Consider the following 26,243-nt stretch of genomic DNA (forward strand, 5'->3'; position numbering starts at 1 on the left):
CCAATAATTTACTTTAATGCATACTTTGGTTTTGCTGCTTTTATTATACTATTTGCATTCTATCACAATGCAAAATATTAATTTTCTTCCCTTTGGTTAACTGCCTTTAGAAGCATCTAATGAAACATATAAAGCCGTTTAAAAATAAAGGTTGAGATGAGAAATGCACTTGAAAATATAACATAGTGCTTGACTTAACAACCATTCGTTTAGTGACAACGGCACTGAAAAAAGGTAACTTATGGCCATTTTTCATACTTACCACCATTGCTGCACCTTCATGGTCACATGATCAAAATTTGGGTGCTTGGCAACTGACATGTATTTATGACAATTGCACTGTCCTGGGGTTATGTTATCACCATAACCTTCCCTGCTGGCTTCCAAAAAACAAAGGCAATAGGAGAAGCAAGATTTGCTTAACATCCACACGACTCATTTAACAATGCAGTGATTCACTTAACAACCGTGGCAAAAATAAAATAAAACGAGGCACAACTCAGCAACTGCCTTGCTTAGCAACAGAAATGTTCGGGTCCTACAGTACACTACAGATTGTCTTGTTTCATTCTGCCTTAATTTTATGGGGGCAGCAATACAGAACAGCACAAAGTTTCAAATCCCTCTACTCAAGAAGGATTCACAAGGTGAGTTTGGGCCAGTCGCTGCCTGTCTCACTCACCTCACAAGTCTGTGGTTGGGATAAATTAGGAGAGGCCTTGCATCACCTTGAGCTTTCAAAGAAATAGTGCAATACAGATTCAAGAAGTAAAGTAGAATAGTCCTAATTTCTAATTGAAGGCATTTTATATGCAAGGCCTATGTTCACATTATACCATTGACCATCATGGTGGTTAGTTATGAAGTTTAGCAGAGTTGTGCTTTGGTTATGTTCTCTCGTTAAGAGCTGTGCCCACATAGACCTATTTTTATTTTATTTTATTTATTTATTTTTGTCAATTGCTTACAGGATAACATGTTTAAGTATAAACATACTTAAGGATACATATAAATAAAAGAAATAAAAGAAACAATAGGACAGGGATGGTAGGCACATTGGTGTACTTATGCACGCCCCCTACAGACCTATTAGGAAAGGGGTGAGGTCAATAGTAGAAAGTCTAAGGTTAGTTTTTGGGGTTTGGGGAAGAAACCACAGAGTCAGGTAGAGTATTCCAGACATTGACCACTCTGTTGCTGAAGTCGTATTTCCTGCAATCAAGTTTGGTGCAATTAACCTTGAGTTTGTATCTACTGTTTGCTCTTGTATTGTTGTGGTTGAAGCTGAAGTATTCATTGACAGGTAGGACATTGCAATGTATGATTTTATATACTTATACTTAGATTGGACCGAAGGCAATGTAGTTCTAGGTTTTCTAGGTCTAGAATTTTGAGTCTGGTTGCATAAGGTATTCTGCAACAAGTAGAGGAGTGGAGAACTCTTCTTGTGAAATATTTCTGGACTTTCTCAACTGTGTTAATATCAGATACGCAATGAGGGTTCCAGACTGATGAGCTGTATTCGAGTATTGGTCTAGCAAATGTTTTGTATGCTCTAGTTAGTAGTGTAATATTACCAGAGAAAAAGCTACGTAAGATTAACAACTCTTAATGCCTTTTTGGCTATGTAGTTACAGTGGGCTCTAGCACTTAGGTCATTAGAGATGAGTACTCCAAGATCCTTGACAGAGTTTGCATCGTCAACAAGGTGTTGACTATTCAGCCTGTATTTTATTTTCTGAAATTAATCTTTAAAGAAAAAAAAAAGAGTTGGGCTTATAAAGGGGCTAGAAAATCCAAATATATCATTATAAAATTCACTGCTCAAATTGTGGCAGCGATTGACTGAATATGCCTAACGTTGACTGGCTGTAGGTATCAACTAATTCACATCTAATATGCATGCACACATGTGCGTGCACACAAGCTGTTATCAAGTTGCTTACAGGCACTCTTCCTTTCCTCTTAATGACTCCAAATGAGAAATTGTGCTTCTTTGTTTACCTACATACTAGGAGCTCTCTATAAATAAAGCATGCTGTGAACATTGCTATGCCGTAAAAAGTATTTGTGTGATATTTACTCCCTTGTATTTTACAAGGCCTATCAAGTTTTCCCGGGCATCATAGATGAGAAGACTACTTGTGTGTTTCTCTTGTTCCCTTTCCTTCGCTCACTGACAATATCTTCTGCTCTCAGTGAGGATTGACATTGGGAAGGCTGCCTTCCTATCTAGTAATCAAAGGCTATCTGACCTAAAGCTTTTAAGAGGTCTCTGAGCATGTGGGAATCTATTTGTCTGCAATATTTCAAAGTAACTATGTCTTCCCCCTGGATTGGTACTTGGCTTCAGAATATATTTGGAGACTGACTCCTTCATGAGCTTGTTTTCCTTGGGGGCGGGGGAGATAATAAGAGGTGATTTGGGTAAGGACCAGTGCGTATGGGATCTGAGAGGCTTTGCCATACTTATAGCTCGTCTTCAGTGGCTGTGTTGAGGGAGGGAGGGAGGGAGTTGGTGTTGGTAGAGATTGAGGAAACAGATGTTGCTGGAAGCAAGCATGACAGCAAGAACAGGCAGCCAGACTGAGATGATGTTGAAAGTGTAAATTGGGCTTGGAACCCGGCCCGGTTTTTCCCCCTCTGCTTTTCCCCGCTCCCAGTCCTTCTGCACTGCTACCTGCCTGATCAACTAGGAAGGGGCCAATCACATCAGAAAGATTTTCCGGGATGATGACCTGGAGCAAGGATTTTATGTAAGTGCTGGAGAAATTGGGCAAAGGCTTAGGATACCCCAAAGGGTGACCTGTGTTCCTTTTAGCATGAGTTTGTGCTCTTAGAATGACCAATATGGAGATATGACTGAGTTAATGGCTGACTGGATTGTACAGATACAGCCAAAGGATCGTAGCTGAAAGCAGATAAAAGAAATCTATATTCCACTAAAGAACAATAAAGATCACTTAGGACAGAATACTTATTACTACACCTAGACCTTCAAAATTAGTGCAGCGATTCAAATGTACAAAAATCAGATCTGCTCCCAAACATTTATCTTCTTTGACTCCTTCCTAATCGTACCATTCCCCTCATTTTTTCCTCACGTACCTACCTAGGGCTGTTACTTGGGCTGTTCACTCTCTTCTTACATCTCTCTCCACTATTTCTATTCTATGTTAATCAGCTGCTATCTCAAAGTCACCATATAAAGATCAGTACAAGATCATAAGGAGCTGTTCCTCTCCCCTCTCTACAAAAATGGTTAGATCTCCAATGCATGGCTGAAGTTTTTGAGAGGAGGGTGAGATTTACAGAGAACTTCAGTATAGTAATACAATGGCACAATAGCACTTAGAGTTATATACCACTTTACAGCCCCCAACAATATAGTATAGTAGAAGTATAGCATAAATTAATATATATATATATATATATATATATATATATATATATATATATATATATATATATATAAATATAATATAATATATATTAGCATAGCATAACATAAGGGAGCCTTGATGCTCTCTGAGCCAGCTTGTTTTCTTGCAGACATTTCATTACCCAAACTAGGTAACATCATCAGTGCTGATAGACTAGCATCAAGAACCCCTCATATCAACCGTGAGCTATAAACATTCTCTTTTATTAATAGTATAGTTCTAGACATTAGAAGTGCATATAAGTTATTTGAATCATTTAGGGCAGGGATTTCAAACTCAAGGCCTGTGGGCCAGATCTGGCCCACAAGGTGCTTAGATCTGGCCCACGGGGCCGCCCTAGAAAGGACCAGCCTGCAATGCCTCTGCCAGCAAAAAACGAGTTTGGGAGGGCCACGTGCAGCCCCCTCCCGAGCTCCGTTTTGGCTGACAGAGGGCTGCAGAAGGCCATCACAACCAGAAACGGAGCTCAGGAGCCCATTTTCTCTGACAGAGCATTTGGGCCATTACAGGCACCCCTGACACGAGTGACATCAAGCTGGCCACGCCCAACCTGCCACGCCCCCCACTGTCAAACACAACCCTGATGCAGCCCTCAATGAAATTGAGTTTGATACTCCTGATTTAGGGAAATACTTTAAATGTTAGGAAAAGACAGAAACATAAATTTCTATCATGGGTTTTCCAAAATAATTCCAAAAAGTTTGCCACACAAGATAATTCTGAGCATTTCTGTTCACATGTAGGACCATAGACCTCTTTTAGTTACTTGTGCAATATTTTTCAATATATAAGCTTATTCCTCCATTAAGAGTGATGAATGAAGATCTGTCACCTTAGAAACTCCTCTGTCTCTATTTTTAAAGAGTTTTTTAAATAACTTTGAAAAATTATTATTAAATACCAAGGGTATTTTTTAAAAAATCCATTTGGAAGAGTGTTATCTATTAAACAAAATAAAATTATATATGTGACAATGAAAGACAAATTCTTTTTCTTATGGGTACATGACTGATAGAATTTCTCATTTTACTATAGTTTACTAATTGATACACAAAAAATATGACTGCTAGATAACTGTTTGGATCTGCCGCTTAACATTCATGCTACATGGATAAGAAATTAAATTCCCTTCGTTGTCCTTTTAAACTCTTGCATTACAAACCTTTTTCACCATAAATATTGTGTTCTTAGGGATTTATTCCTCTGCTTTCCTTGTGTCTGTGGAGCCTTGTCAAGCTAGGAGGCAGATCCAGTTGAAGAGAGTTTTTACTTATGTTGGCTTCCACTGAAAACACATCATTGAAAGTTATCTCTCCTCCCTTTTACCATTAGACAAGGCGAATAATAGGCTATTCTTTAATTACTATGTTTTTGAAGCAGGACTTTTTCCACCTCTGTTCAGAGCTCCTTGTAATGAAAGCTTTCTTTTAAAATAGTGGTGTAAGGTATTCCTTTCATTTCCAGGCCGCTACCCACCTCCCCACCCAAGTTCTCTCATATGACAAAAGGGCTACAAAACTCAAGTCTTGACAGAAAAAAGACTGACCTCCATGTGCCACATGGCTAGGAGGAAAGTTTGTCAGATCTCTCCCTTTTCTAATTGCACTTCACAAATGACTAAAAGGGAAGTGTTTAAGAGCTTAGGATTCCAGAGTGAGCTAATACAGGATGTCTTTGGTTAATGGGGATGGGGGGGGGAGAGGTGGAAAAGGAGAAAGCAGCCTCCTAATCTCCCTCCCTCGCTGCCTCCTTAAATTTAAAAATGGGACGAATGTTACCATTTTTGGACATGAGTTTTGCACAAGCCCGGCCCTAAACCGCACTATTCAAAACTGATCCCGCTGGTGAAAGGGCTATCTCTGGGGCAAGGGGGAGCACCCATTCTGCCTCGCCAAACCGGGACCATGTCATCCATCAGCCCTTGGCATCCTTGCTCAGGAGGATGTACCCAGGTGGGTTCCCCCCCCCCCAAGACCTAGAGATCAAATTCCTAAGGGGGCCTCCAGAAGAGCTGTATTCCCAGGGGTTTTAAGGCGGGGTGGGGAGGAGGGGGCGAAGTGACTGACTAACAAACTCTAACTTTAGCTTTATCTCCTTCTGCCTTTACATCGATCTCTTTAAATCGCCTACTACGGTATTGTTGGGCGGGGGGAGAAGTATTTTCATTTGAACGACACTTTGTGACCACGACACGCGTTAGTTGCGCCCTTTCCTCGCTTCGGTGTGCAAACAGCCCAGCCTCCAAACGACAGCGTTGAACGGCAGCCACTTCCCTCTTCCAACAGCCCTCCGGGAAGGGGGCTTTTTGTCGGTTGCCTTGCGAAACGCCGGAGGGGCCGGCAGAGCCTGCCAGGCAAGTCTGCCGACGTTAAGCAAGGGAAACATCTGTTGCTTCAGTAGAAAGGAAAAGCAACTTCAGAGCTACCGCTGGCGACGGGCCGGCAAAGGCTTCCACTGACCTTCTCTCTCTCTCTCTCTCCCCCCCTCTCCCCCCCACCCCGATTTCCTGATAGATCGAATTATTTCAGCAACATCTCCCCCCAAGGCACCCCGCCTCCCCTTCGCACGTCACCTCCGCTCCGTTCTCCAGCAAGCCTCATGCTTTTTTTTTTTGCCTTTAGGAACAGAAGGCGATTTTTAAAAACACAAAATATTGGGGGGGGGGGGGAGAGATGGTGGAGACTGTGCAAGAGCTAATCTCGCTTTATTCCTCAAAATAATGGTCGCCGCTTACTGCAGCGAGTCAAGCCTCCTAACTTCAGCCGAGGCTCTGCAATTACCTTTCTCTTCCCACCCACCCCACCTCACCCGGCAGAAACGGGGTGGGGGTGGAAATCGGTGATTATTAGCACTCTCTCCCACGCCTGGCCTCACCTTCGGAGGGGTAAGGGGGGATGGGTGGAGGGAAGAGAGCAGATCTCCCGGGGTTACAAGTATGCCTCAAGTGGAATCACCCCCCCCCCACTCCGCTTCTCGTCCCCTTCACCAGAAATCGGGAGAGGAGTAAAAACAAAAAAACACGAAAAAAGAAGAACGCCACGCTTTGCAAAACGTGGATTTGCAAGGCGGGGATCCACGGCAGGACGATCGGGGCTTCCTCCGGGCAACCTGCACACACCAGCAGCCGCGTCCACAAGGCTCCGTGGGAAAAGGCGGGCAGAGGGAAAGAGAAAGAGACGGCCGGGGAACATGTGCGCCCGCCCGCCCGCCCCGGAATCTCGCTCGCACGGTTCCCAAACCCACGTTGTTCGGGAAAAAGAGTTCGCCACAGGAGTCTCGGGCAAGGCGTCTTCCCACCCCACCCCCCGGGCCGAAAGCAAATAATAATAAAGCAAATAATAATAATAATAATAATAATAATAATAATAATAATAATAATAATAATAATATAATGATAATGATGATGATGTTTACCTTTCTCTGCTGCTTCTCCCACGCTGGATCCAAGAGGAGATCCCTGTCCCAGTCGTCCTCCGGCTGCATATAGTCATTGGTCTGCTGGGAGTCATAGTGATCCATCCCGGCGTGGCTGGCTGGCCTTTGCTCCGCGCTTGCTTCTGAAGCTGCTGTCGCCGGCGCGGCTTCTTCTCCCGCCCTTCCTTCCTCCTCTTCGGCGCTGCTTAGGCTCGCAAGCTCCCTGCCGAGGCACAGCTACCACACAGCAGCAGCACCAGCGAGACCGAGAGCGAAGAAGGCAGATCCCTCAACCCAGAACGCAATCTAAGCTTTGCACGCCCCGGGGCGGGCGAGGTGGGGGGGGGAAGAGCAGGAGACAGCACTTGGCCCTGCCTCCTGAGGGACCTCATTGGCTAAACAGTTGCCCAAAGTTCACTTTCGAGGGCCACCGGGACCCCCCCTCCCATTGCATCTCTCGAGTGTCAATCGCAACTTGCGGCAGCTCCTATAGGTTGCTTTGAGAGAGCGCCCCCCCGTGGCCGTCCCCTTATAAGACATGTTGACGTCTGAAGTATTTCATCTGTTCAAGTGAGAAGGGGGGCAATTTTTCCCTTCCCTTCCCGTCTAGGTGCTCCTCGGAGTTGTAGGTCGGCTGGCTGGACGGATGCTTTTGAGCGAGACCCGTGGTCTTCGCTCAAAAAACGCGAAGGGATTTGTAGGAAAGCGATGGGTTTATTTCTCTCCTCCTTACTCTTGCACTAAGCAGAGAGGGTCGACGCTTCAAGGCATCCCGAAAGTTTAATGTCCAACATACAAGTTGGGGAGGGAAAACAAACAAAAACCCACGAGGTTCTTCTTGGGTTCAAACGCTTTTTGATTCAGCCCTATTTCTGCGTGCGTTTGGTTGAGAGGCAGAGATATGAATCTGGTTCCTCCCGTTTCTAAGGAGAGTTCTAGAAATATAAATAAACCCGTGAATTAAGGGAGGAGAGCCGATTAGAACCTTTGATGATATTTGCACTGAAGTACTCTAGCAAAAACTAGCAGAGTAAATGTTTAAGCCAAAGAGTAAACCTTATAAATTGGGCAATCAAACCCACTCCTTAAGCAAATCCAAAAGTTATGACCCCGTTGAAACTTCTTATGTGAGCGAAGGGAAAGTGTTAAATACAGAAGGTTGAATACAGTGTTAAATACAGAATAATTTCAACTGTATTTAGTTAACTTTAGTTTTAGTCCGAGCCATATCTTTTTGTTTGGTCATATACACTTTTGAAGAGTGATCCAACTATAAGAACAGAGAAAATTGTGCAACTATGCTGTAAAACAACAGGTTTTTTTTTTAAAGGATTGTATCAACACTTTCAAAATACTTTTTCTTCCTTTAAAGGAAGTCAAATTTTTCTAAAGATGACCTAACATTTCGCGATGAGTTCCTGATTGTTTTACATCAAGTATTGATAAAGCAAGCTCCTTGTTGAATCAGACTCAATCTCTGGCTTAGAGGTTCTGCCTCTCCAAAAGTTATGTTTTCACTTTCATTTTCATCCTTGGCCACTGGTCAGGCTGACTGAAGTGAATAAATTAGTAACATTTGTCAGAATGTAGATTTTCTACCTTCAGGAACAACCAGCTACAACCAAGCCCTGAAAATTGCTTTGTTCTTTATTTCCAACATCTTGGACATCTATTGGCTAGATTTAGGTGACGTGGACATTTCAGTCATCACCTCTCTCACTCCATAGAGTGCATCATGCATCAGCAACACACAACATGGGAAGACTATTCTTACAATCCTACCAAATAGCACAAGGGATGTTAGAATTATTTTTTTAAAATGATGTCATGACCAACACCGTTCCACTTCTACTCTCACTTTTTCTGCCATTTCTGCCTCCCCAATCATGGTTGGCAGAAGGCAGAGAAAATATAGATGCTCTTCGTGCTAATTTTGGAATAGATAAGGGTTAGCTTACTCTACTGGGACAGTTGATTGTGTGACGAGGCTGACTAGGAAAGCAGATATGACTCAGTAAAGCATATTGTGGCAAATGGTGCTGCTGGACATTCTTATTATTATTTAGCATAACTAATGTTGACCAAAGGATCTATAGCCCATTCAAATGAGTACTTTAAACAAATTGATAACATCATCTAAGGACTAAATTCCACAAGGACTTCCTTTGGACCTATCTTTCAGTTTGTTTGTCCAGCTTTTTAAGTGACCCCCAATCAGTTCTGCTGTTGCTAAAGTGTCCTTGTTTCTATCTCTCTGTATCACTGTTTCTCACAATATGACTTCTTTACCCAGCTAGAAAAACAGCATACTTACAATCTGTATTGCTCACTTTGCTATTGGATTTTAATGACTACAAAAGGAGTAGTGGTAAGAGATCTACACAGGGCTGTAACTTGAATAAAGCAGGCTACACTGTTTTTGTTTGGGTGAGATAATTGAGGGAAATAAAAGGAGTTGGGATTTAGAGCATGGGTACATATCCAATGGTTTAACTTGGAAAACTGTCAAAAACCTAAAAATGATTACTAGAAGTACTCGTATTTAGAAAATTACAGGGTGTTCAAGTTTTTTTTTACAGGCTTAGGTAATTTGCAAGCATGTCCCTGTGAAGTACAAAGTCAATTCAATCTACATAACATCAGGAAGACCGCAATTATTAAGGCACTCTTCCACATCTTTGTGGTTTTGTAACCCAGTTGTCTACAAAATAGTTTGAAGTCAAGAACCATAATCATATTCACTTAATGCTAATCCTAAGTCCAGAGAACACACACAAAAAGATGAGAAGGCCATTAAGGCTAATTTTCTTTCTCTCCAGTTGACAAGCAGAAAGACTCAAAGTGCATAATTCACTGATTGTCTTGCTCCCAAATTATGACCTCTCCTCATTCCTATTGCATACAAAAAGGAAGCACAGTGTATAACACCCACTCCTCCAGTGTCTTCCTCATCTTTGCCCAATCTTCTCACATTGATTATGTACACTCAGTTTTCAAACTAAAATGCAATATATATATATATGTATGGTAATATAAAGAGCAGATGGTTGCAAAACCTATTATTTTAAAATGTTATTTTACATCTATTAGTATGCTGCTAAAATGCTTGATTTTTTTTCCTGAAAATTTGTAATTTTTAAATAGTTTGTTTATTAAAGATTTTTTTCATTAAAAAAACAAATCTAATAAAGAAAAAAGAAAGAGGCAAGGAAAAAAAACATGAAGTGCAAAGAAACTAAAGAAAGCTAGAGAGAAACAGCTAAAGAAACTAGAGGACTTTCAGCCTTCTTTTCAACAGATATAAACAAACCCATAACCTCTCCTCCATCTTAAGTATTCCAGAAACTCCTTCAACCCCTTAATTCTCATATTTTAAAATCATTAAATCCATAAATCATAATTTCACTTTTTTCTTCTTCTAGTAAAAAGTCCATAAAAGGTTTCCAGATTTTTTTTAAAAAACCATTGTTTTCTAAACCCTAACCAAACAGCTCAGTTTTGACATTTTTCACATTTATCCATAGTGGGAATTTCAGTACTCTCCAATCTTTATGAGTATAATAATCTTGCAGCCATTACCATGTACACAATCATGGATCTTTTCTAACTGGATCTTTTCTAACTTAATATTTATAAATTCAACCTTTCTGTACTTTGACTCTCTCCCAGTATCATCTGAATGATTTTCTGTTGGTGTTTCCAGAAATGTGAGAAGCCTTGAACAAATATTCTGCAATTTAGAAGGTATTCTATACTTCCACTCACATCCACAAATGTACTATTTACTGATATGGGGGATTTATGCTTTCTCAGTGTACCACAAATATTAATAGCAATATTATATAGTAGTATCTAGACATCTCTTGACCCATTGGTCATCCTTACAAAGATATTTCCTTACCAATGCCTTCAACTATGACAGAACTTTATTTATTTTATTTATTTGATTTGTCAATCGCTTACAAGGTAATAGATATAAGTATAAACATGAGTAAGAATACAGGAAGTAGGTACAAATAAATGGGGACAATAGGACAGGGATGGTAAGCACGATGGTGCATGCCCCCTTATTCTTACTTCTAATGCACTGTTTTCAATGGAAAAGTTGAGATGCATTCAGAGATGCATCTGTCTTGAAATAGCCCTGGTTGGGCTATGTAGCGTCAAACATTACCACAGGAAATATTTTATAACATTTTTGTTATGTCAAAAACTGTTTTATGGTAATGTTTATGTCATAAAATATAACAATTGCCTAATTTCAATTCCTTGGAAGTCATGGGACCCAGATTTTGGATATGTTCTGTATGTTAGTCCATTTGAAGAACTTTGGTGCAAAAATTATTTATTTTGTCCAGTTAAAGGTTAAGGAAAGGAATATTTTAATAATATACGGATGTAAGTGTTCATCTGTGGTCTGTGAAGAAACAGATTCAACTTTATCCTCAACTAAGGAAACTTGTGGGTTGACCTTGACCTAGCCGATGTCACAGCTTGGTAAGCCACCTAAAGTTCGTCAGTAAAAGTAAAGTATGCATCTGAGAAATAAATTAAAATGGCAATGTTTTTATTGATGTTGATCATTTTAAAAATAGATTTTCATTGTTTTATTAAATAACATTACCAATAATATACCTACAATAATATAACTACCTACCTACAGGTAGTCCTTGACTTACAATCATTTTAATGACTGTTCAACATTACAACAGCACTGAAAAAAGTGATTTTTGATCATTTTTCACACTTATGACCACTGTAGCATCCCCATGGTCATATGATCAAAATTCAGGTGTGTGGCAGTTAGGATCTACTTATGATGGTTGCACTGTCCTGGGCCACGTGATCACCATTTATAACATTCCCAGCTGGCTTCAGCTAAGCAAAGTCAATAGGGGAAGCCAGTTTCACTTAATGACCATATGATTCACTTAACAACTGCAGTGATTTCTTGACAACTATGGCAAAAAAATCACAAAACAAGGCACAACTCAGTTAACAACTACCTTGTTTAGCAACAGAAATTTTGGGCTTAATTACGGTCGTTAAGTTGAGGACTACTATATATAGAAGAGAAAGAAATTTACATGGGAGAAAAAGAAAATGTGATCTGTATTATTGCTGAGATAGTTGAGGGCAAAATGGAAGTTGTTCAGGCTGTAAGGTGTATTTTTTTCATTAATAATCTGGCCACAGAAATATCCATTCATTATGGACTTTGATATTAAATGAGTGGATAACCTATCTTCATTAGCAGGGAATAATCTCTCAGCATAATAATCTTGTTAGAATTAACTGGATGGAATCTTAATAAAATGTTAGAGTGGTAATTAATAATTTTTGTTTTAGCTGTTAGCTTTTCAGAGTAAGAGTGCTGTCCTGTCATATTCATTTTTCAATTCTGTTCTTATGAGTATTTAAGCAAATGTCATTGAACAATGACACTTTTTTACATATGCAAGCAGATCCTACACATGTGAGCAGTGAAATAATAACCATTAGATTCAATGGAACATCCCTAAGTAAGTTTGCATAAAACTGCAACCTGAGTATATTTATGATCAAAATATTTATGTATTACATCTGCATGCTGTCAAATCAGATGGGCTCATGGCATTTTACAATAAAAGTCAACGGAATAATAAGATGATCTGCAACCAAGCCCCCCCACCAAGTCAAGAAATCATTCCACATACATAAAGGGGAGCGGCTGGAGTTTCACAACTACAATCTTGTTTTCTTTGACAGTTCTACCACACCTGACTTTAGGTAGGACTGCAAGGCTGCTGGTTGCTCGTTTCAGAAAAAAATAATATCGGTAAGCATTTTGAAAAGTTGCATGTCCCCAATGCCAGATATTACATAAGTCCAATGCACAAAAATCATTGATATATTTGGTATGTAGTTACTTTAGTTATCATCAGAGGAATGCTATGGTGCTTTATTCTTAATTTTGAATGATTGTTTCATTTCAATAAAAACCTCACATTTCATCATCATAAATTAAGCAATTAAACATGTTACAAGTGCTCCTGTCCTCAACAGCTGTGAGACATGCATGTAACCAAGACATTTCTCCCACGTTCAGATAGCAGCAGATAGACAGCTAAGGAGAGCTGACAAAAGAGTGACATGGCTGAAACAAAATCCAAATATTTCAATGCATTGGCCAGAGCAGATAATATCCCAACAGGCAAAATATATGAAAACTTCTTCTCATGATAGCTTTTAAGTAGATTTGATTATCTATGACACTTCTACCTGAAGGAACAATAAGCAAAATATTGCACTAATGCAGAGAGCAAAATAATGGGTTCTAAACTTTCATTTAGCTGAAATAATAGATTCTAAACTGCATTTAGCTAAGAAATTGAACTAATTAGTGTCTCTCCATGCCTTTAAATATATATTGGCTCGGAAGTTGTTGTAGAAGATGTTTGCCATTTTCTAGTGAAAATAAATGTATACATTTCTTTCCAGGGATGAGAACAATAAAAAATCCACTTCTACCAGTTTGTAGAACGCCACAATCACCCAAGATGAATGACTGAATTGTTAGTAGCTTGTAACATCATAGTCCATATCCAAAGCAGTTTTGCAATTTTACACTGTTTTCCCCTTTAAAAAAAAAAAGTTGTTGTGAAAGTAGGTGGAATGTAATTTTGGAAGGAGATGAAAGAATAAGTGACAATTGAAATCAATCAAAGGAAGTCTGTCATTAAACTACCAAGGCTGAGCATGCCAGCTAATCAGTATGATACTGTTGCTTGCTATTGTCATATGAAGAACCTTAAAAATAATATAGCTTTTAGAACAAAGTGGGAAGGAAATGTATCCCTTAATGCATGCTGTAGGAACCAGAGATAGGTGTAGCTAGTGAAAAAGCATCATTGTAGCAGTGTGATGAGGACTTGAAATACACAAAGCTATTTTTTTCAAGGTGGATGTAATACATTCTACCAGCTTCTCATGGGCTCCTGCAGTTCAGACATGGTGAACTTACTCCCTCTGGGCAGTGGGACACCCTCCCATTTTTACAGATTTCAAAGGCTCTCACCTTACCAAAATCAGTAGCATATCTGTGGAAGTTTTGGTGTTATTTTTTTATGTTATCTGATAGTTTATTCAGTATAGATGCATCATGTTACTGTAAGCACTAAATAAAATTCCCTTTAAAAAAGGATGCCACTAAGCAGGGGTGTCAAACTAGTGGCCCATGGGCCAGATGCATCACCTGCGGCCACGCCCATCCCCGCGAAGTGAAAAAACATTGCAAAACATCATGCGATGTGACACTGCGAGATTGACACCCATGCACTATAGCATTACACTAGTGACATCACTTCAGTATTTTTGTTGTTGTAAGGCTAGTTGCTGTATTTGTTATTATCGGTAGTTTGGTCTACTTTAGTCTTAGTCCCATTTTTTCACTCTGAACTTTTTGTTAGTAGAACTTGCAGATCATTTGTATTGTTAGCAGTTGATGCCATCAGCATAGTGTCGGTCATTAGTGGCTAACCTTTTCAGGCTTCTGTGTCAAAAATTGTGCGCATGCTTGCGCTTGCATGCCAGGACCCAAAAGGCAATGCACGCAGCCCTGTGCATGCACGTGCAATCCCCCTCACCGCCCCCTTACCTGCACTGTGCCTCCCAGCTGATTTTCAGCCCATTTGATGCCTTTTTTGGCCTGCCAGAGGCTTAAGGACCTCTGCAGGCTTTGAAGGCCAAAAAATGGGCCCGTTTCGCCACTTCCGGTATTTCTGGAAATACAGGAAGTGATGAAACGGGCCTATTTTTTGGCCTGCAAAGCCACGCCTCTAGCCTCTGGCAGGCTGAAAAAAGGCCCAAAATCAGCTGGGAGGTGTGTGCATACGCAGTGAGATAAGTTTGCCTGGGCCTGGTATGCCTGCACAAATGGCTCTGTGTGCTACCTGTGGCACGCATGCCAAAGGTTTGCCGTCATGGGTGTAGGTTGATGTTTCTTCTTCCAATTTAAAAAACACATCTTCCAACACAGTTTTTTTTTTCAATATTTATTCCACATATAATTGACAAAGTAAGGGGAGAATGTATAATCTTGTCTAGCTCCTTTCCCAACTTGGAGGTTGTCCTTTTTGCCATTTTCTGTCTACAGTTTCCTGACATGTGCATAGGTGGTCTTTGATTAACTACCACTTGTTCAACAACCATTAAAATTTGAGACTGGGATGAATGAGTGGTAGTTACAACCAGTTCTCAGAGATCTGGCTATTGCAGTACCCTTGCAATCACATGATCGCAAGCCAGGCGCTCAGCAACTGGCCCTGATTTCCAGCTGCCACAGTGATCAGGATTCAAGCAAAATCATTGTGGAAACCAGCAGGAAGCTTCCAGAAATCATAATCACCTGAGGTGCTCATTTAACAATGGCAACCAGAGATTGCCAGAATGCTGTCGCTAAGCCATGAAGTCACGTGACATTACATTTTACAACCACATCAATTAGCAATGGTAATTCCAGACCAGGTTACCACTGTTAAGTGAGAATTACCTGTATACCTTTCACACGAGTTGCTCTGGAAGTTATTTTTTTAAGCACATTCTACAGCTGGATATGGTTGACACAACTGAAAGTGTTTCTCTAATAATCAGCGAAACACACACTTTTTTTTAGAGACTTTTTTTTTAGCTTTCTCAATTATCCAGCATACATCAGCAAAAATTTCTAATTTGCTCAGCTCTTTCTGAACCCTTGCTGATCCAGCATCTCCCTGGCATGCCAAGGTGCACGAAACACTGTTACCTCCCCACTGAGGTGTAACCTATTCATCTACTTACATTTGCACGCCTTCAGGCATGGCAGGACATGGGGCAAGAACCAGAACGTACTCCATCCCACGGAACTTGGGTCTTGAACTGGCAACTCTCTGGTTAACAGTCCAGTGTCTTAACTGCTAGGCCACCCCGTTTCTGCCATTGAAATAACTAAGCAGAAATAAGACCACCGCTATAACCAATCTGTAAAAAAAATGATAAAAGTTTTCTCTGTTCCAGTTTTAACTGAGAATAAAGCCAAAAGTTCTGCTAATAGGATCGGTTTATTTTTGAAGGATGTAGACGTTATTCTTATTTTGATGGATAGGTACCAATGCATTCAGACCTGTGAATATATGGGCAAATTGTTTAAAAGTTCAAAACTCTTCTGACCAATGAAAGAATGTCCTTGAGGAAAAGTAGGACTTAATGAAAGTTGCTATCAACTTGAAAAGAAACAGCAGCGAGACTTCTGCTGAAAAATATTCCTGTTGGACTTTGCCCTTTAGATAATCATTGGCCTGGCTCTAATTTAAATGTTTTAGTAAGGTATTCCAAGTAATTGATAGTTGGTTAAAAAGTTGCAGGGTTGTTGCTTTAGAAATTAAGATGGTTATATTTCTTGTACTACAGGATTATAGATTTTGGAGAACAGTGGAGAGTCTGGGTCCCCAAACTTCACCTTTTTTGATGCAGGGAAAACTTTTGGGGTGACATAAACTGGATTTATTTCCCAAGAAGAAACAGTGGTGAAGGATGCAGCACCTTAACCTATCTCCAGCCACATGTGAATAAGGAGGCTGATTGTGTGTGGGGGGGGAACCTTGTCTGGAAAAGGAAAGCACCTACAAAACCCATCTCTGTCCCTCAGCGCTCCTGACTGAGCCTAGCCTTGTCCCTGGAGAACCCTGGCTCTCCGAGCAAGGGAATCAGAATCGAACTGGAAGGGACCTTGGAGGTCTTCTAGTCCAGCCCCCTGCTCAAGCAGGAGGATCTATATCATTTCAGACAAGTGACTGTCCAGTCTCTTCTTAAAAATCTCTGGTAAGGACCCACAACGTCTGAAGGCAAGCTCTTCCACCGGTTAATGGTCCTGTTAGGAAGTTTTCCTCAATTCCAGGTTACTTCTCTCCTTGATGAGTTTCCATCCATTGTTTTCCTGTCCTGAACCCTCCTGCCTGCTTCCAACAGGACTGCCCCGCGTCCCGGAAATGGCTGTTTGTCCACCTCGGGTGGAGTTTAAGGATTGCGATTCCTATAGTTGATGCTGATGGCAGGGCGGCAGACACTGGGGCTCTGCAAAGAGGCTCAAGACAGCCATAACCTTCTAAGGTAAGGCTGGCTCTTTCCACCCGAACTCCCCACAGCGCGGCAACCGAGCAGAAAGAGACAGAGGAAAGGTGAAAAAGTCTGCTTGCCTTATATGGCTATGCTTGCATACCCGAGCGACGTGAGACAGTCGCGTCACGGGGCTGGAAGACATGGGGAGCGGGTGGGGGCGGAGGGAAAAGGAGGGGGCTTGGAGGTCTAACCCCGGATACAAGTGGCCCATCAACGCTCCGCCACCCGGAGGCGAGCCTACTTCCTGTGACACGCCCCAGCCCGAGGTTTCTCGGCTGGAGACGCACCTGGGGGGGAGGGAATTGGAGCCAGGCCCCGGTCTGGCAGAAATTCTGCCCTCGCTGCTTCTCGAGAGGACGGGCCCGTGCGCGCCTCGCGCTTCCGGAGGCTCGAGGCGACTCCGCCAATTCTTACGAATCCTGGCAGTGGCCTTAAAGCGGGGGGGGGGGGTCCCAAACTAGCTGGAGAATTCTGGGAGTTGAAGTCCACAAGCCTTAAAGTTGCCAACTTTGGAGACCTCTGCCTTAAAAGGAAGAACTGCCCAAGTTGATGGGCGGTCGCTTTTAGAACAGAAGTAGCCGACCTTAAAGATTTGTGGACTTCAACTCCCACAATTCCCCAGCCAGCGAAGTCCGCACAGCTTAACAGTTGCCAAGGTTGAACACCCCTTGCTTGAGAGCTAGGCAGATGAAGGATTTTCGCTTTTGGTAGCTTTGCTTTACAATGCTTTACTTAAAACTTGTGTGGGTTTTTTTTATTACATGTTTAAGGACTGCACTTAGCTAAAGTTGTTTCTTAATGTTGTTAGCAGTGGTGTATTAACCATTAAGCAGACTAAGCACCTGCTTAGGGCACCAGGCCCAAAGGGAGGACCACAAAGTTGAGAATATGGCTTAAATAAAGGAGAGGGGCACCAAGATTTGTCAGCGCTTAGGGCCCCAGTGAGCCTTAATCTGCCACTGGTTGTTAGGTAACTATAGCAATTAGACAGTGTAATCACCCTTTGAAGATAAATTACATAATTAAATGATAAAGGGTAAAAACACTGCAAAAGGCACTTACCTACTACAATAGCACAGTTGGCCACTCTTCTGAGTTCCAGGGCAACTGCATATAAGACAGAAAACTCTGCCTCCAATGTATTAATATGCTTTGATTTTCCTCAGGCAGTACATGAGCACCTGTTAAGGGAATTATAATTACAATAAAAATCCATTTCCATATGTTAAGTGTTGACTCAGGCAATTACTGCTTTCAGTGGCACCCATTTCACTCAAATGAGCCAATGATAGAAATATTTTATTTTCTCCAAAAGAATGAAGGAAGACAAGAGGTTAGCCTTGCTGCTACCATCTGGCCTTACACAATCCGATCAATTTATGCTTTTAAAGACAAAGTCATGTGTATCAGCACTAATTAGAAGGAACCACATTTTCTGAGGAGTAGGAGTAATTTTCCAGAGGGACTTGTAGTGTGGAATGGATTAAATGTTTAGTTATTGCCCCTGTGCAGCATCTTTCACTGTGTTATCAAAAAGTTTTTCTGAGTTGGCCAAGCGTGCTTAGTCCTTTCTGAGCAATTGGTAGGATTTTTATATTTGGTAGTTCTTGGTGTTTTCTAAAAATTTTGTCTTGAATGCAGGCTGCATATTTGTCTCAAGAATTCATGACATAAATGGTTATGGAAGAGAGACAACTTAGAGATAAACTTGTCACCCACAGATGTTAAAGACTACTGCACAGGTTTCATTTCTTCAACAAATAAATAATACTTCTTCACAAAATAATTTTGCAGCAAATGAATTTAATTGTTTAAATGTTAGGCAATACTGATTCTTCCATAATAGCACAAATACAGGGATTTGGCTAATTAAAACAAAGATATTAAATTCTTCCAGAAAGTTGAACCTGGGTTGTGCTTTTGGGGGAGGGGGCAGTTTTAATTGGTAATCTATCAACAACAGCTCCAAAGAATTGGCCAGGATTTTTGAAGATATTCTTTTCATTTACTTTATTCTTCAATCCATACCTGTATGTTTTGCTTTGTTTTTTTTTTCCTAATAAAACCTTTTAAACTAAATGCAAAGGTTTATAAATAAGGGAAAATAATTTCAATTTATTTAGAATACTTATTTAAAAAGCAGTCTAAAATAGCTAGTAAAAAAAGACTCAGTTTTTCTTTTTGTCCATGTAAATATAAAGTACATAGAACACAGTTTCACGTGGTCTGTAGAATTTGGAAAATGATTTTTCTGTTGAAATCCTTAGTTAGCCATCTAATTTTTTTCTGTCTACAGTAACAAGGGTACCGTGCTTAAGTCTTCAACATCTGATCTTTCGTCCATAGATACATATTTTACAGAAAGTGCTCACTTTAGACATGTAATGTTCACTGGGTTTCCAGGTTCAAGCAGAGGGCAGAAAAAGGGTTTTTACAAAGCTTGCTTTCTTGATGTACATAATCCAGTTCAAAATACTAGAATGGGGAAAATTCATCTAGTATCAATGTGACTGTTATAAGCAGAATCAGACATCTATAGCATGAAAATGAACTTGTATTGTCAGTGAAGGACAAACTATTTTATTTTCCTCTAGCAATGTTTTAGCTACAAAACTGCCATGATGAATTATTAACATTACATTGTTCTTTTGAAAGAAAAACCAATGATATTTTTCAAAGCATCAGCACTAAGAAAAATTCATGTAATGATTTTTCAGAATCTCACAATACAACAGTTTAATCTTTAAACAGTATGCTCTTTTTTCAGTGCTGGCAGCTTTGTATCCAGTGATAAAAAGCAAAATGTAAGAACCCACTAGGGAATGCAGTTGCAAGTCAAAACAACAATTTGGTATGCATATTTCTGTTTCATAAGTCAAAACAGATACACATTCCTTCCATGACATAGGGTTGTTTCTTTACTGTAAATGAAAGAGATAAGATAGGGAGCAGCTCTCAAGTCCATAAGGTCAACTTTACCATTTGGGAAAGTGAGGCTCTGGTGTTAGAAGACAGAACTGAAAATACCACTATATTCCTTCTACCATCTTGCTATCTTCGGATGTTTAGAAATAGGCCACCCAAAGTGTCATTGTCCTTAATAGTAACAAATCCCATTGTTTTCAAAACAACAGATTTGCATACTTGCATTTCACCTTATTCACAAGGGCCAAACAGTGATTTAATTTTTTTTTAAAAAAAGAATGTGACGCTTTTGTAAATTCTATGCATTTTTGTTCAGAATCATTCCATAGAGTCCAGTGACACTCCAGGATAAGCATGGAGAGGATTCCAATCTTCAAGCTAAATGAGAAATAGTGAGACAAATTTATGTCTGCTTGAAAAGCTGGTGCTGGAGAGGAGTAGAATCCCAGTTGGATCAGCACTCTGATTCTAAAAAATTGGTTGCAATCCTATTTTGTCGTGTAGATCCCTATTATTACTTCCAACCATGTATTTGCACAAGCAAATTTTCCCCAAAGGTGATTTCAGTTATCTAAAGGGATTAATCTCTGATTTCCACCTAATTTTACATGACTGAAAGGTGTGCCATTCATGGAGGAATCTAATTTGGAACAATAGCAGATTGTGGATCATCTCTCTCTCTCTACAAAAATAAGAATGAAGGCTTTCATGGAAATTTAGTCTCCATCTGTGCATCTTTTGCCCCATGACTGTAAGAGAAAGTTAGATAGGTACATGTGCTTAAAATCTTAATTTCATTCTCAGATCTTTTACTGTTCTAAATCAAAATGAGGAATGGGGAGAGGGACTTTCAAATATTGCTGAACTACAACTCCCTGAAAACCCAATCAGCAAGGCTAATGGGTGGTGTTGAGAATTGTAAATCAGGTGCATAGGAAGGACAACAGGTTCCTCATTCCTGTCCTGTATATGTTTTCTGTGACCAAAATGGCAACTTTTCCTGAAATGGAAAATTCACAAGTGAAATTTACATATCAGAATCCCAGACTGTACTGAGTCCTGACCTAGCAAATACCTAAAGGTTTTTCTTCACTGCTGAATTGAGCATCCATCCTGAACTCAGAAGAATATTATACCAACATTAAATTTGCTCTTCCCAATGACTCTGATCTCATTTGTCTATAATCTCTGTTTTAGCTCACTTCGATCATTTGACTTCCACTAATGTAATGGATACCAAAGGCTAAGTATTTATATATCCCAAAATTACTCTTGCATGGAGTCAGAGAGATTTTAAACTTATTTCACTCATAATATGAAAGTAATGACAAGCAAACATAATCTTCCCAGAAAAGATGATGCTAGGGTATGTTTGTGCCATAATTAGGTGCAAGTATGAACACATCTCTAAGGTTTTCAATATGCTTATCCATCTCTATAAAAGGAATATTGTACAATTAGAAGGTGGATAGAGTTGCAGTGATGCTCCAATATTTTTTCAAGTCTTGTTTGAGCTCTCTCATCAACCTTAAATGTAAAGAGAGAATCTGCTATACAGTTCTGGCAATGCTGTCCCAAGGCTTTTAAAACATTTGAGCATCCTATGAACAATTGTTATTACAACCAAAATTAGGGAAATTGTTTACCTCTTTGACTCAATGTAAGAAAAGAGGGGTGGTCTTATATATTAAAGAGGCTATCCCAGCAAAACTGATTTATGCAGATGAAGATGGGAGAATGTTAATGGTGGAAATAATGGACAATAATAGAAAGATACTTTTGACTGCAATCTATGCCCCGAATGATAAACAGGAAGAATTTTATAAAAATTACATATTAAGATGGCTGGATTGGACTATGTTAATATAATTATGATGGGAGACTTCAATGGAATCGTGGACAATAAACTTGATTATATTGCAACAACAGCAAAGTATAATAGAAAAACTCTTCCTAAATCTTTTTTAAAATGACAGAGGAATTAACTTTAAAAGACATGTGGAGAGAAAGAAATGCTAAACTTAAGCAATACACTTTCTACTCAAATAGACATTTATCATGGTCCAGACTTGATATGATTTGGATTTCAATAGACTTAATGTCTAGCGTTCAAGAAGTAAATATTGAAACAAGCACTTGGGCGGATCATAACCCATTGACAATTAAATGGAAAGGACAAAAAAAAGATCGAGATGGACGTTAAATAATACTATTTTAAAGGAGAAAGAATTCACACAATGGATGGAGAAAGAATTGGCCTTTTTCTTTAAAGAAAACAGAAAAGAAGACACCTCAATACAGAATGTTTGGGATACAATGAAGGCTTATGCCAGAGGCTTGATAATAGACTATACAAGAAAAAGAATATTAGGAAAAGGCAAGTTTTCAAAGCCTTGGAGGATGAATATAAAAGACTCGAAAAAGAACTGCAGAAAATGCCACAGAAAAAGACGTTAAGTTGAAACTGGATATAGCTAAACACAAAATGGATTTAATAGATAAAGAAGAACTGGCACAGAAAATTAGGAACGCTAAACAGAACTATTTTGAAGATGCAAATAAGCCAGGTAGATGGCTAGCATATAAGTTAAGAAAGGAGAAAGAGTCGAGGAAAATATTGCAGTTAATAGATGACCAAGGTAAAACTTGTCATGGCAGCAAAGAGAAAAAGAAATTATCTATGACTTTTATAAACATTTGTATAAGAAAGAAGATATTGATGAGGAGAAAGTTAAACAATATTTGCAGAATGCAAATTTACCTAAGATTCCTAAAGAGACTGAAGAAATGTTAGGAAGTAATATAACAATGATGGAGTTAAGCCAAGCACTTAAGAAACAAAATAATGGAAAGGCACCAGGTCCAGATGGGTTTCTGTAAAATTTTATAAAACCTTTCAAGAATCATTGTGTATTCCACTCTTAGAGGTTATGAATGAAGTCATGTTAAAAAGATAACACCTAAAACATGGTCAGAGGCTTATATTACACTTATTCCAAAAGAGGAGGCGGATTTACTTCAAATTAAGAATTATAGACCGATTTCCTTATTAAATGCAGATTATAAAATTTTTGCTTCAATATTAGCGGAAAGACTTAAAAAGTATTTGAACAACTTCATCCACCCAGATCAAAATGGATTTCTGCCAAAGCGACAAATTGAGAGACAATATGAGAGTGATTCTGACACCTTGAATATTATGAGGCGCATCCTGAAAAGCAAATGGCTTTGATATTTTTAGATGCTCAAAAGGCATTTGATAATGTAAATTGGAGATTTATGTTACTTTTTAATGGAACAGATGGGCTTTGCTAGAAGATTTATTCAAGCAATAGAAGCAATTTACAATGAACAAACAGCTAAGGTAATGATGGAGGGAGAATTTACAGATCCTATTAATATAAGAAAAGGCACAAGACAAGGTTGTCCTCTTTCTCCCTTGCTATTCATATTGACTTTGGAAGTGTTGAATAGAAATATCAGAGAAGATAAAACTATAAAAGGAATGAAAATTAAAAAGGAAGAATTTAAACTACAAGCTTTTGCAGATGACCTAGTTTTTATCCTGGAAGATCCTATAGAAACAGCCCTGAAGCTGTTGGAAAAGATAGAGGCATATGGGGAGGTGGCCGGTCTGAAAATAAACAAAGATAAAACAAAGATTTTATCAAAGAATATGTTGCTGAGACAAAGGGAAGAACTGGCAGAACTGTTAAAAATTCAAGTTACAAATAAGGTTAAGTATTTGGGGATATATTTGACGTCAAGATGTAGTACATTAAAGGAGAACAATTATATTAAACTTAAACAACAGATAGCTCAAGATTTGAAAAAATGGGAAAACCTACAATTGTCATTAATAGGAAGGATTTCAACAATTAAGATGAACATTTTACCCAGAATCTTATTTTTGTTTCAAACAATACCAATTAGACTTGGAAAAGAATATTTTGAGGATTTAAATAAAATTGTTTTGAAGTATATATGGCAAGGCAAGAAAGCAAGGATAAAGTTAAAGCTTTTACAGGATGCTAGATCTAGAGGAGGGTTTGGCCTGCCTAATTGGGAGTTGTACTACCAAGCTGCAAATTTGATGTGGGTTAAAGAATGGATAACATTAAGGAAAACCAGATTGTTGACATTAGAAGGTCATGATTTGTTGTTGGGTTGGCATGCATTTTTATGGTATAAGGAACCAAAACACAGGGGTATTTTAGAAGACATTATATACGGGAGTCTCTGTGGTTAAATTGGGAGAAGACAAAAACAATGCTATTTGAAAATTCCAGTTTGGTTATCGACGATAGAAGCGTTTTCTTACCCTATAATTTATAAAAAGGAACAAACAGTTAGCTATGGGGAATTATTAGATGAAAAGGGTGAACTTAAATCGATACAAAAATTAGAGGAACAAGGTATACAGATGAATTGGTTTTCATATTTGCAAATACATGCAAAGTATCATGAGGATTCCAAAACAGAGGGATTTTATGATAAACAAACTGATTTAGATAAGATTTTGATGGGTACTGATGAAAAGGTGATTAAAAATTATATGGTTACTTATTGGAAATTAAGCTGGAGGAAGAACAAGTTAAGGAAACTATGATTGCTTGGGGGAGGAATTTTGGATATGGGATTGATTTAGAGAAATGGCAGAATTTATGGTTGCAAAATTATAAAATGACAATGTCTACAGCCTATAAAGAAAATTTGTATAAGATGTTTTACAGGTGGCATTTTCCCCGACAAGGATAGCAAGAATGTTCAAGAACAAATCCGAAAAATGCTGGAAATGTCATCAGAAACCTGGTTCATACTACCATATGTGGTGGACCTGTGAGGATGCTAGAAAATATTGGACTAAAATCCACACATGGCTGGAAAAAAATGACAAAGAAGCACATAGACTTGAAACCGGAGTATTTTTTATTGGGAATCTTACCAGATGCTTATAGTAAAGAGTTGAAATATTTGATTGTAAATGTATTGACTGCGGCTAGGATTGTATTTGCAAAGAATTGGAAAATGAGAAAATTCCATTACAAGAAGAAGTTATAAAGAAAATATTGGAATGTGCTGAGATGAGTAGATTGACTTTTGAAATTAGAGAGCAAGAAGATAAACAATTTTATATAATTTGGGATCTTTTCTATCAATGGCTGAATGATGAAATACAAAAATAGAGTATTTGAAATGCTAGATAATAAGGAATAATATTGAATTTATTTTTCTTTTTTCATTTTTGGTATTGGATATTATACTTATATAATGGTATTCTTTTTCCTTTTTTTTTATTTTAGGATAGAATTGGCACGATTATATGATTTGTTTTAGAATAAATTACTTAAAATATAGTTATCTCACAAAGGCATGATCGAATAAAAGCGTAGTCAAATTTCTTTTTTTTTTTTTTTAATAATGATATGATGATTTATAAGTTTGTATTGACAATAAGAATTATTATATAAGGTAATTGTAATTGTGACTATGAAGTGAACGCACAAAACTGATGAACCAACCGACTCACTGTTTGTATATAAATATAGGGGAGCTGATGTTTTTATGTTTTGTCTGTCTGTTTGTATGTTAAAAAACAATAAAAACTTTTATAAAAAAAAAAAAAAACATTTGAGCATCCTCACTATTTTTGCAAGAGCTGGATGAGTCATGATGCTTTTTTGTATCTCAAAAATATGCTAATTAATTTTGCATTTTAATATTTAAGGGAAGTTGATTATTTTATCTTGAGAAGCTTATTATCCTTTATTTTATAATCTGCTTAATGCTTCATTTTATGAAGAGAAAGGCTGCTATTTTAACAGTACCATTGCCTTCTGAAATTGTAACAACATAACTCTACTTATGAGGACATCTCTGTAGGACTAAATTTGGAGAATCATGTTTATTCTTAAAATACGTTCTTCTAGATCCCCTCTGGCCACTATGGATCTCTCTGGTTTCAGATAAGAAATGTTTTCTGTTTATAGCAGAGAATTTTTCAGGATTGTCAGATATTTAGAGAAGATGTCAACGTTTCCCGTGTTATCCTTCGATGGTAAACGAGGAATGTTAGGGCTTCCTGCCTTATAAAGATCAAGTTCTTTGCCCAATTTCATTGGAGTGCTGAAAATCTCACAACCAAAATAGATGCTAAGATGAAAATACAGATAAATGAAAATTAGAAGAATAACTTAGACTGTTGGGCTATCCGGTTCAGCACTCTGTTCAACAGAGTTGGTATGTATTCGAGAGGCCCACTTCTAAGCATCATAGTAATAGAAATTGCTGCTAAAAATCTGCTTTTCTTAGAATATATAAACAGAC

The 26,243-nt window shown here is 38.7% G+C and overlaps 1 protein-coding gene and 1 long non-coding RNA gene across 9 annotated transcripts in view; one reads left to right on the forward strand and one right to left on the reverse strand.

Moving 5' to 3' along the window:
• ACTN1 (actinin alpha 1) overlaps positions 1–7,307 on the reverse strand; it is a 120,635-nt gene extending 113,328 nt beyond the window's left edge. For 5 of the 6 annotated variants that reach the window (XM_026708749.2, XM_087921699.1, XM_087921698.1 and 2 more), the window contains exon 1: positions 6,858–7,171. In XM_026708749.2, the coding sequence (XP_026564534.1) occupies positions 6,858–6,962 (105 nt within the window). In that variant the 5' untranslated portion in view covers positions 6,963–7,171. Of the gene's footprint in view, positions 1–6,857 lie in introns of all 6 variants that reach the window. The other variant, XM_026708727.2, reaches the window with a different exon arrangement.
• Positions 7,308–16,852: 9,545 nt separating this feature from the next.
• LOC148128194 (uncharacterized) overlaps positions 16,853–26,243 on the forward strand; it is a 45,603-nt gene continuing 36,212 nt past the window's right edge. The window contains exon 1 of one of the 3 annotated variants that reach the window (XR_015740981.1): positions 16,853–16,982. This is a non-coding gene — a long non-coding RNA (uncharacterized LOC148128194). The remainder of the gene's footprint in view (positions 16,983–26,243) is intronic. The other 2 variants (XR_015740984.1, XR_015740983.1) reach the window with 2 other exon arrangements.

This window comes from Pseudonaja textilis, chromosome 1 (genome assembly GCF_049901715.1).
Source record: "Pseudonaja textilis isolate UNSWEBS1 chromosome 1, rPseTex1.2, whole genome shotgun sequence".
Classification (NCBI taxonomy): Eukaryota; Metazoa; Chordata; class Lepidosauria; order Squamata; family Elapidae; genus Pseudonaja; species Pseudonaja textilis.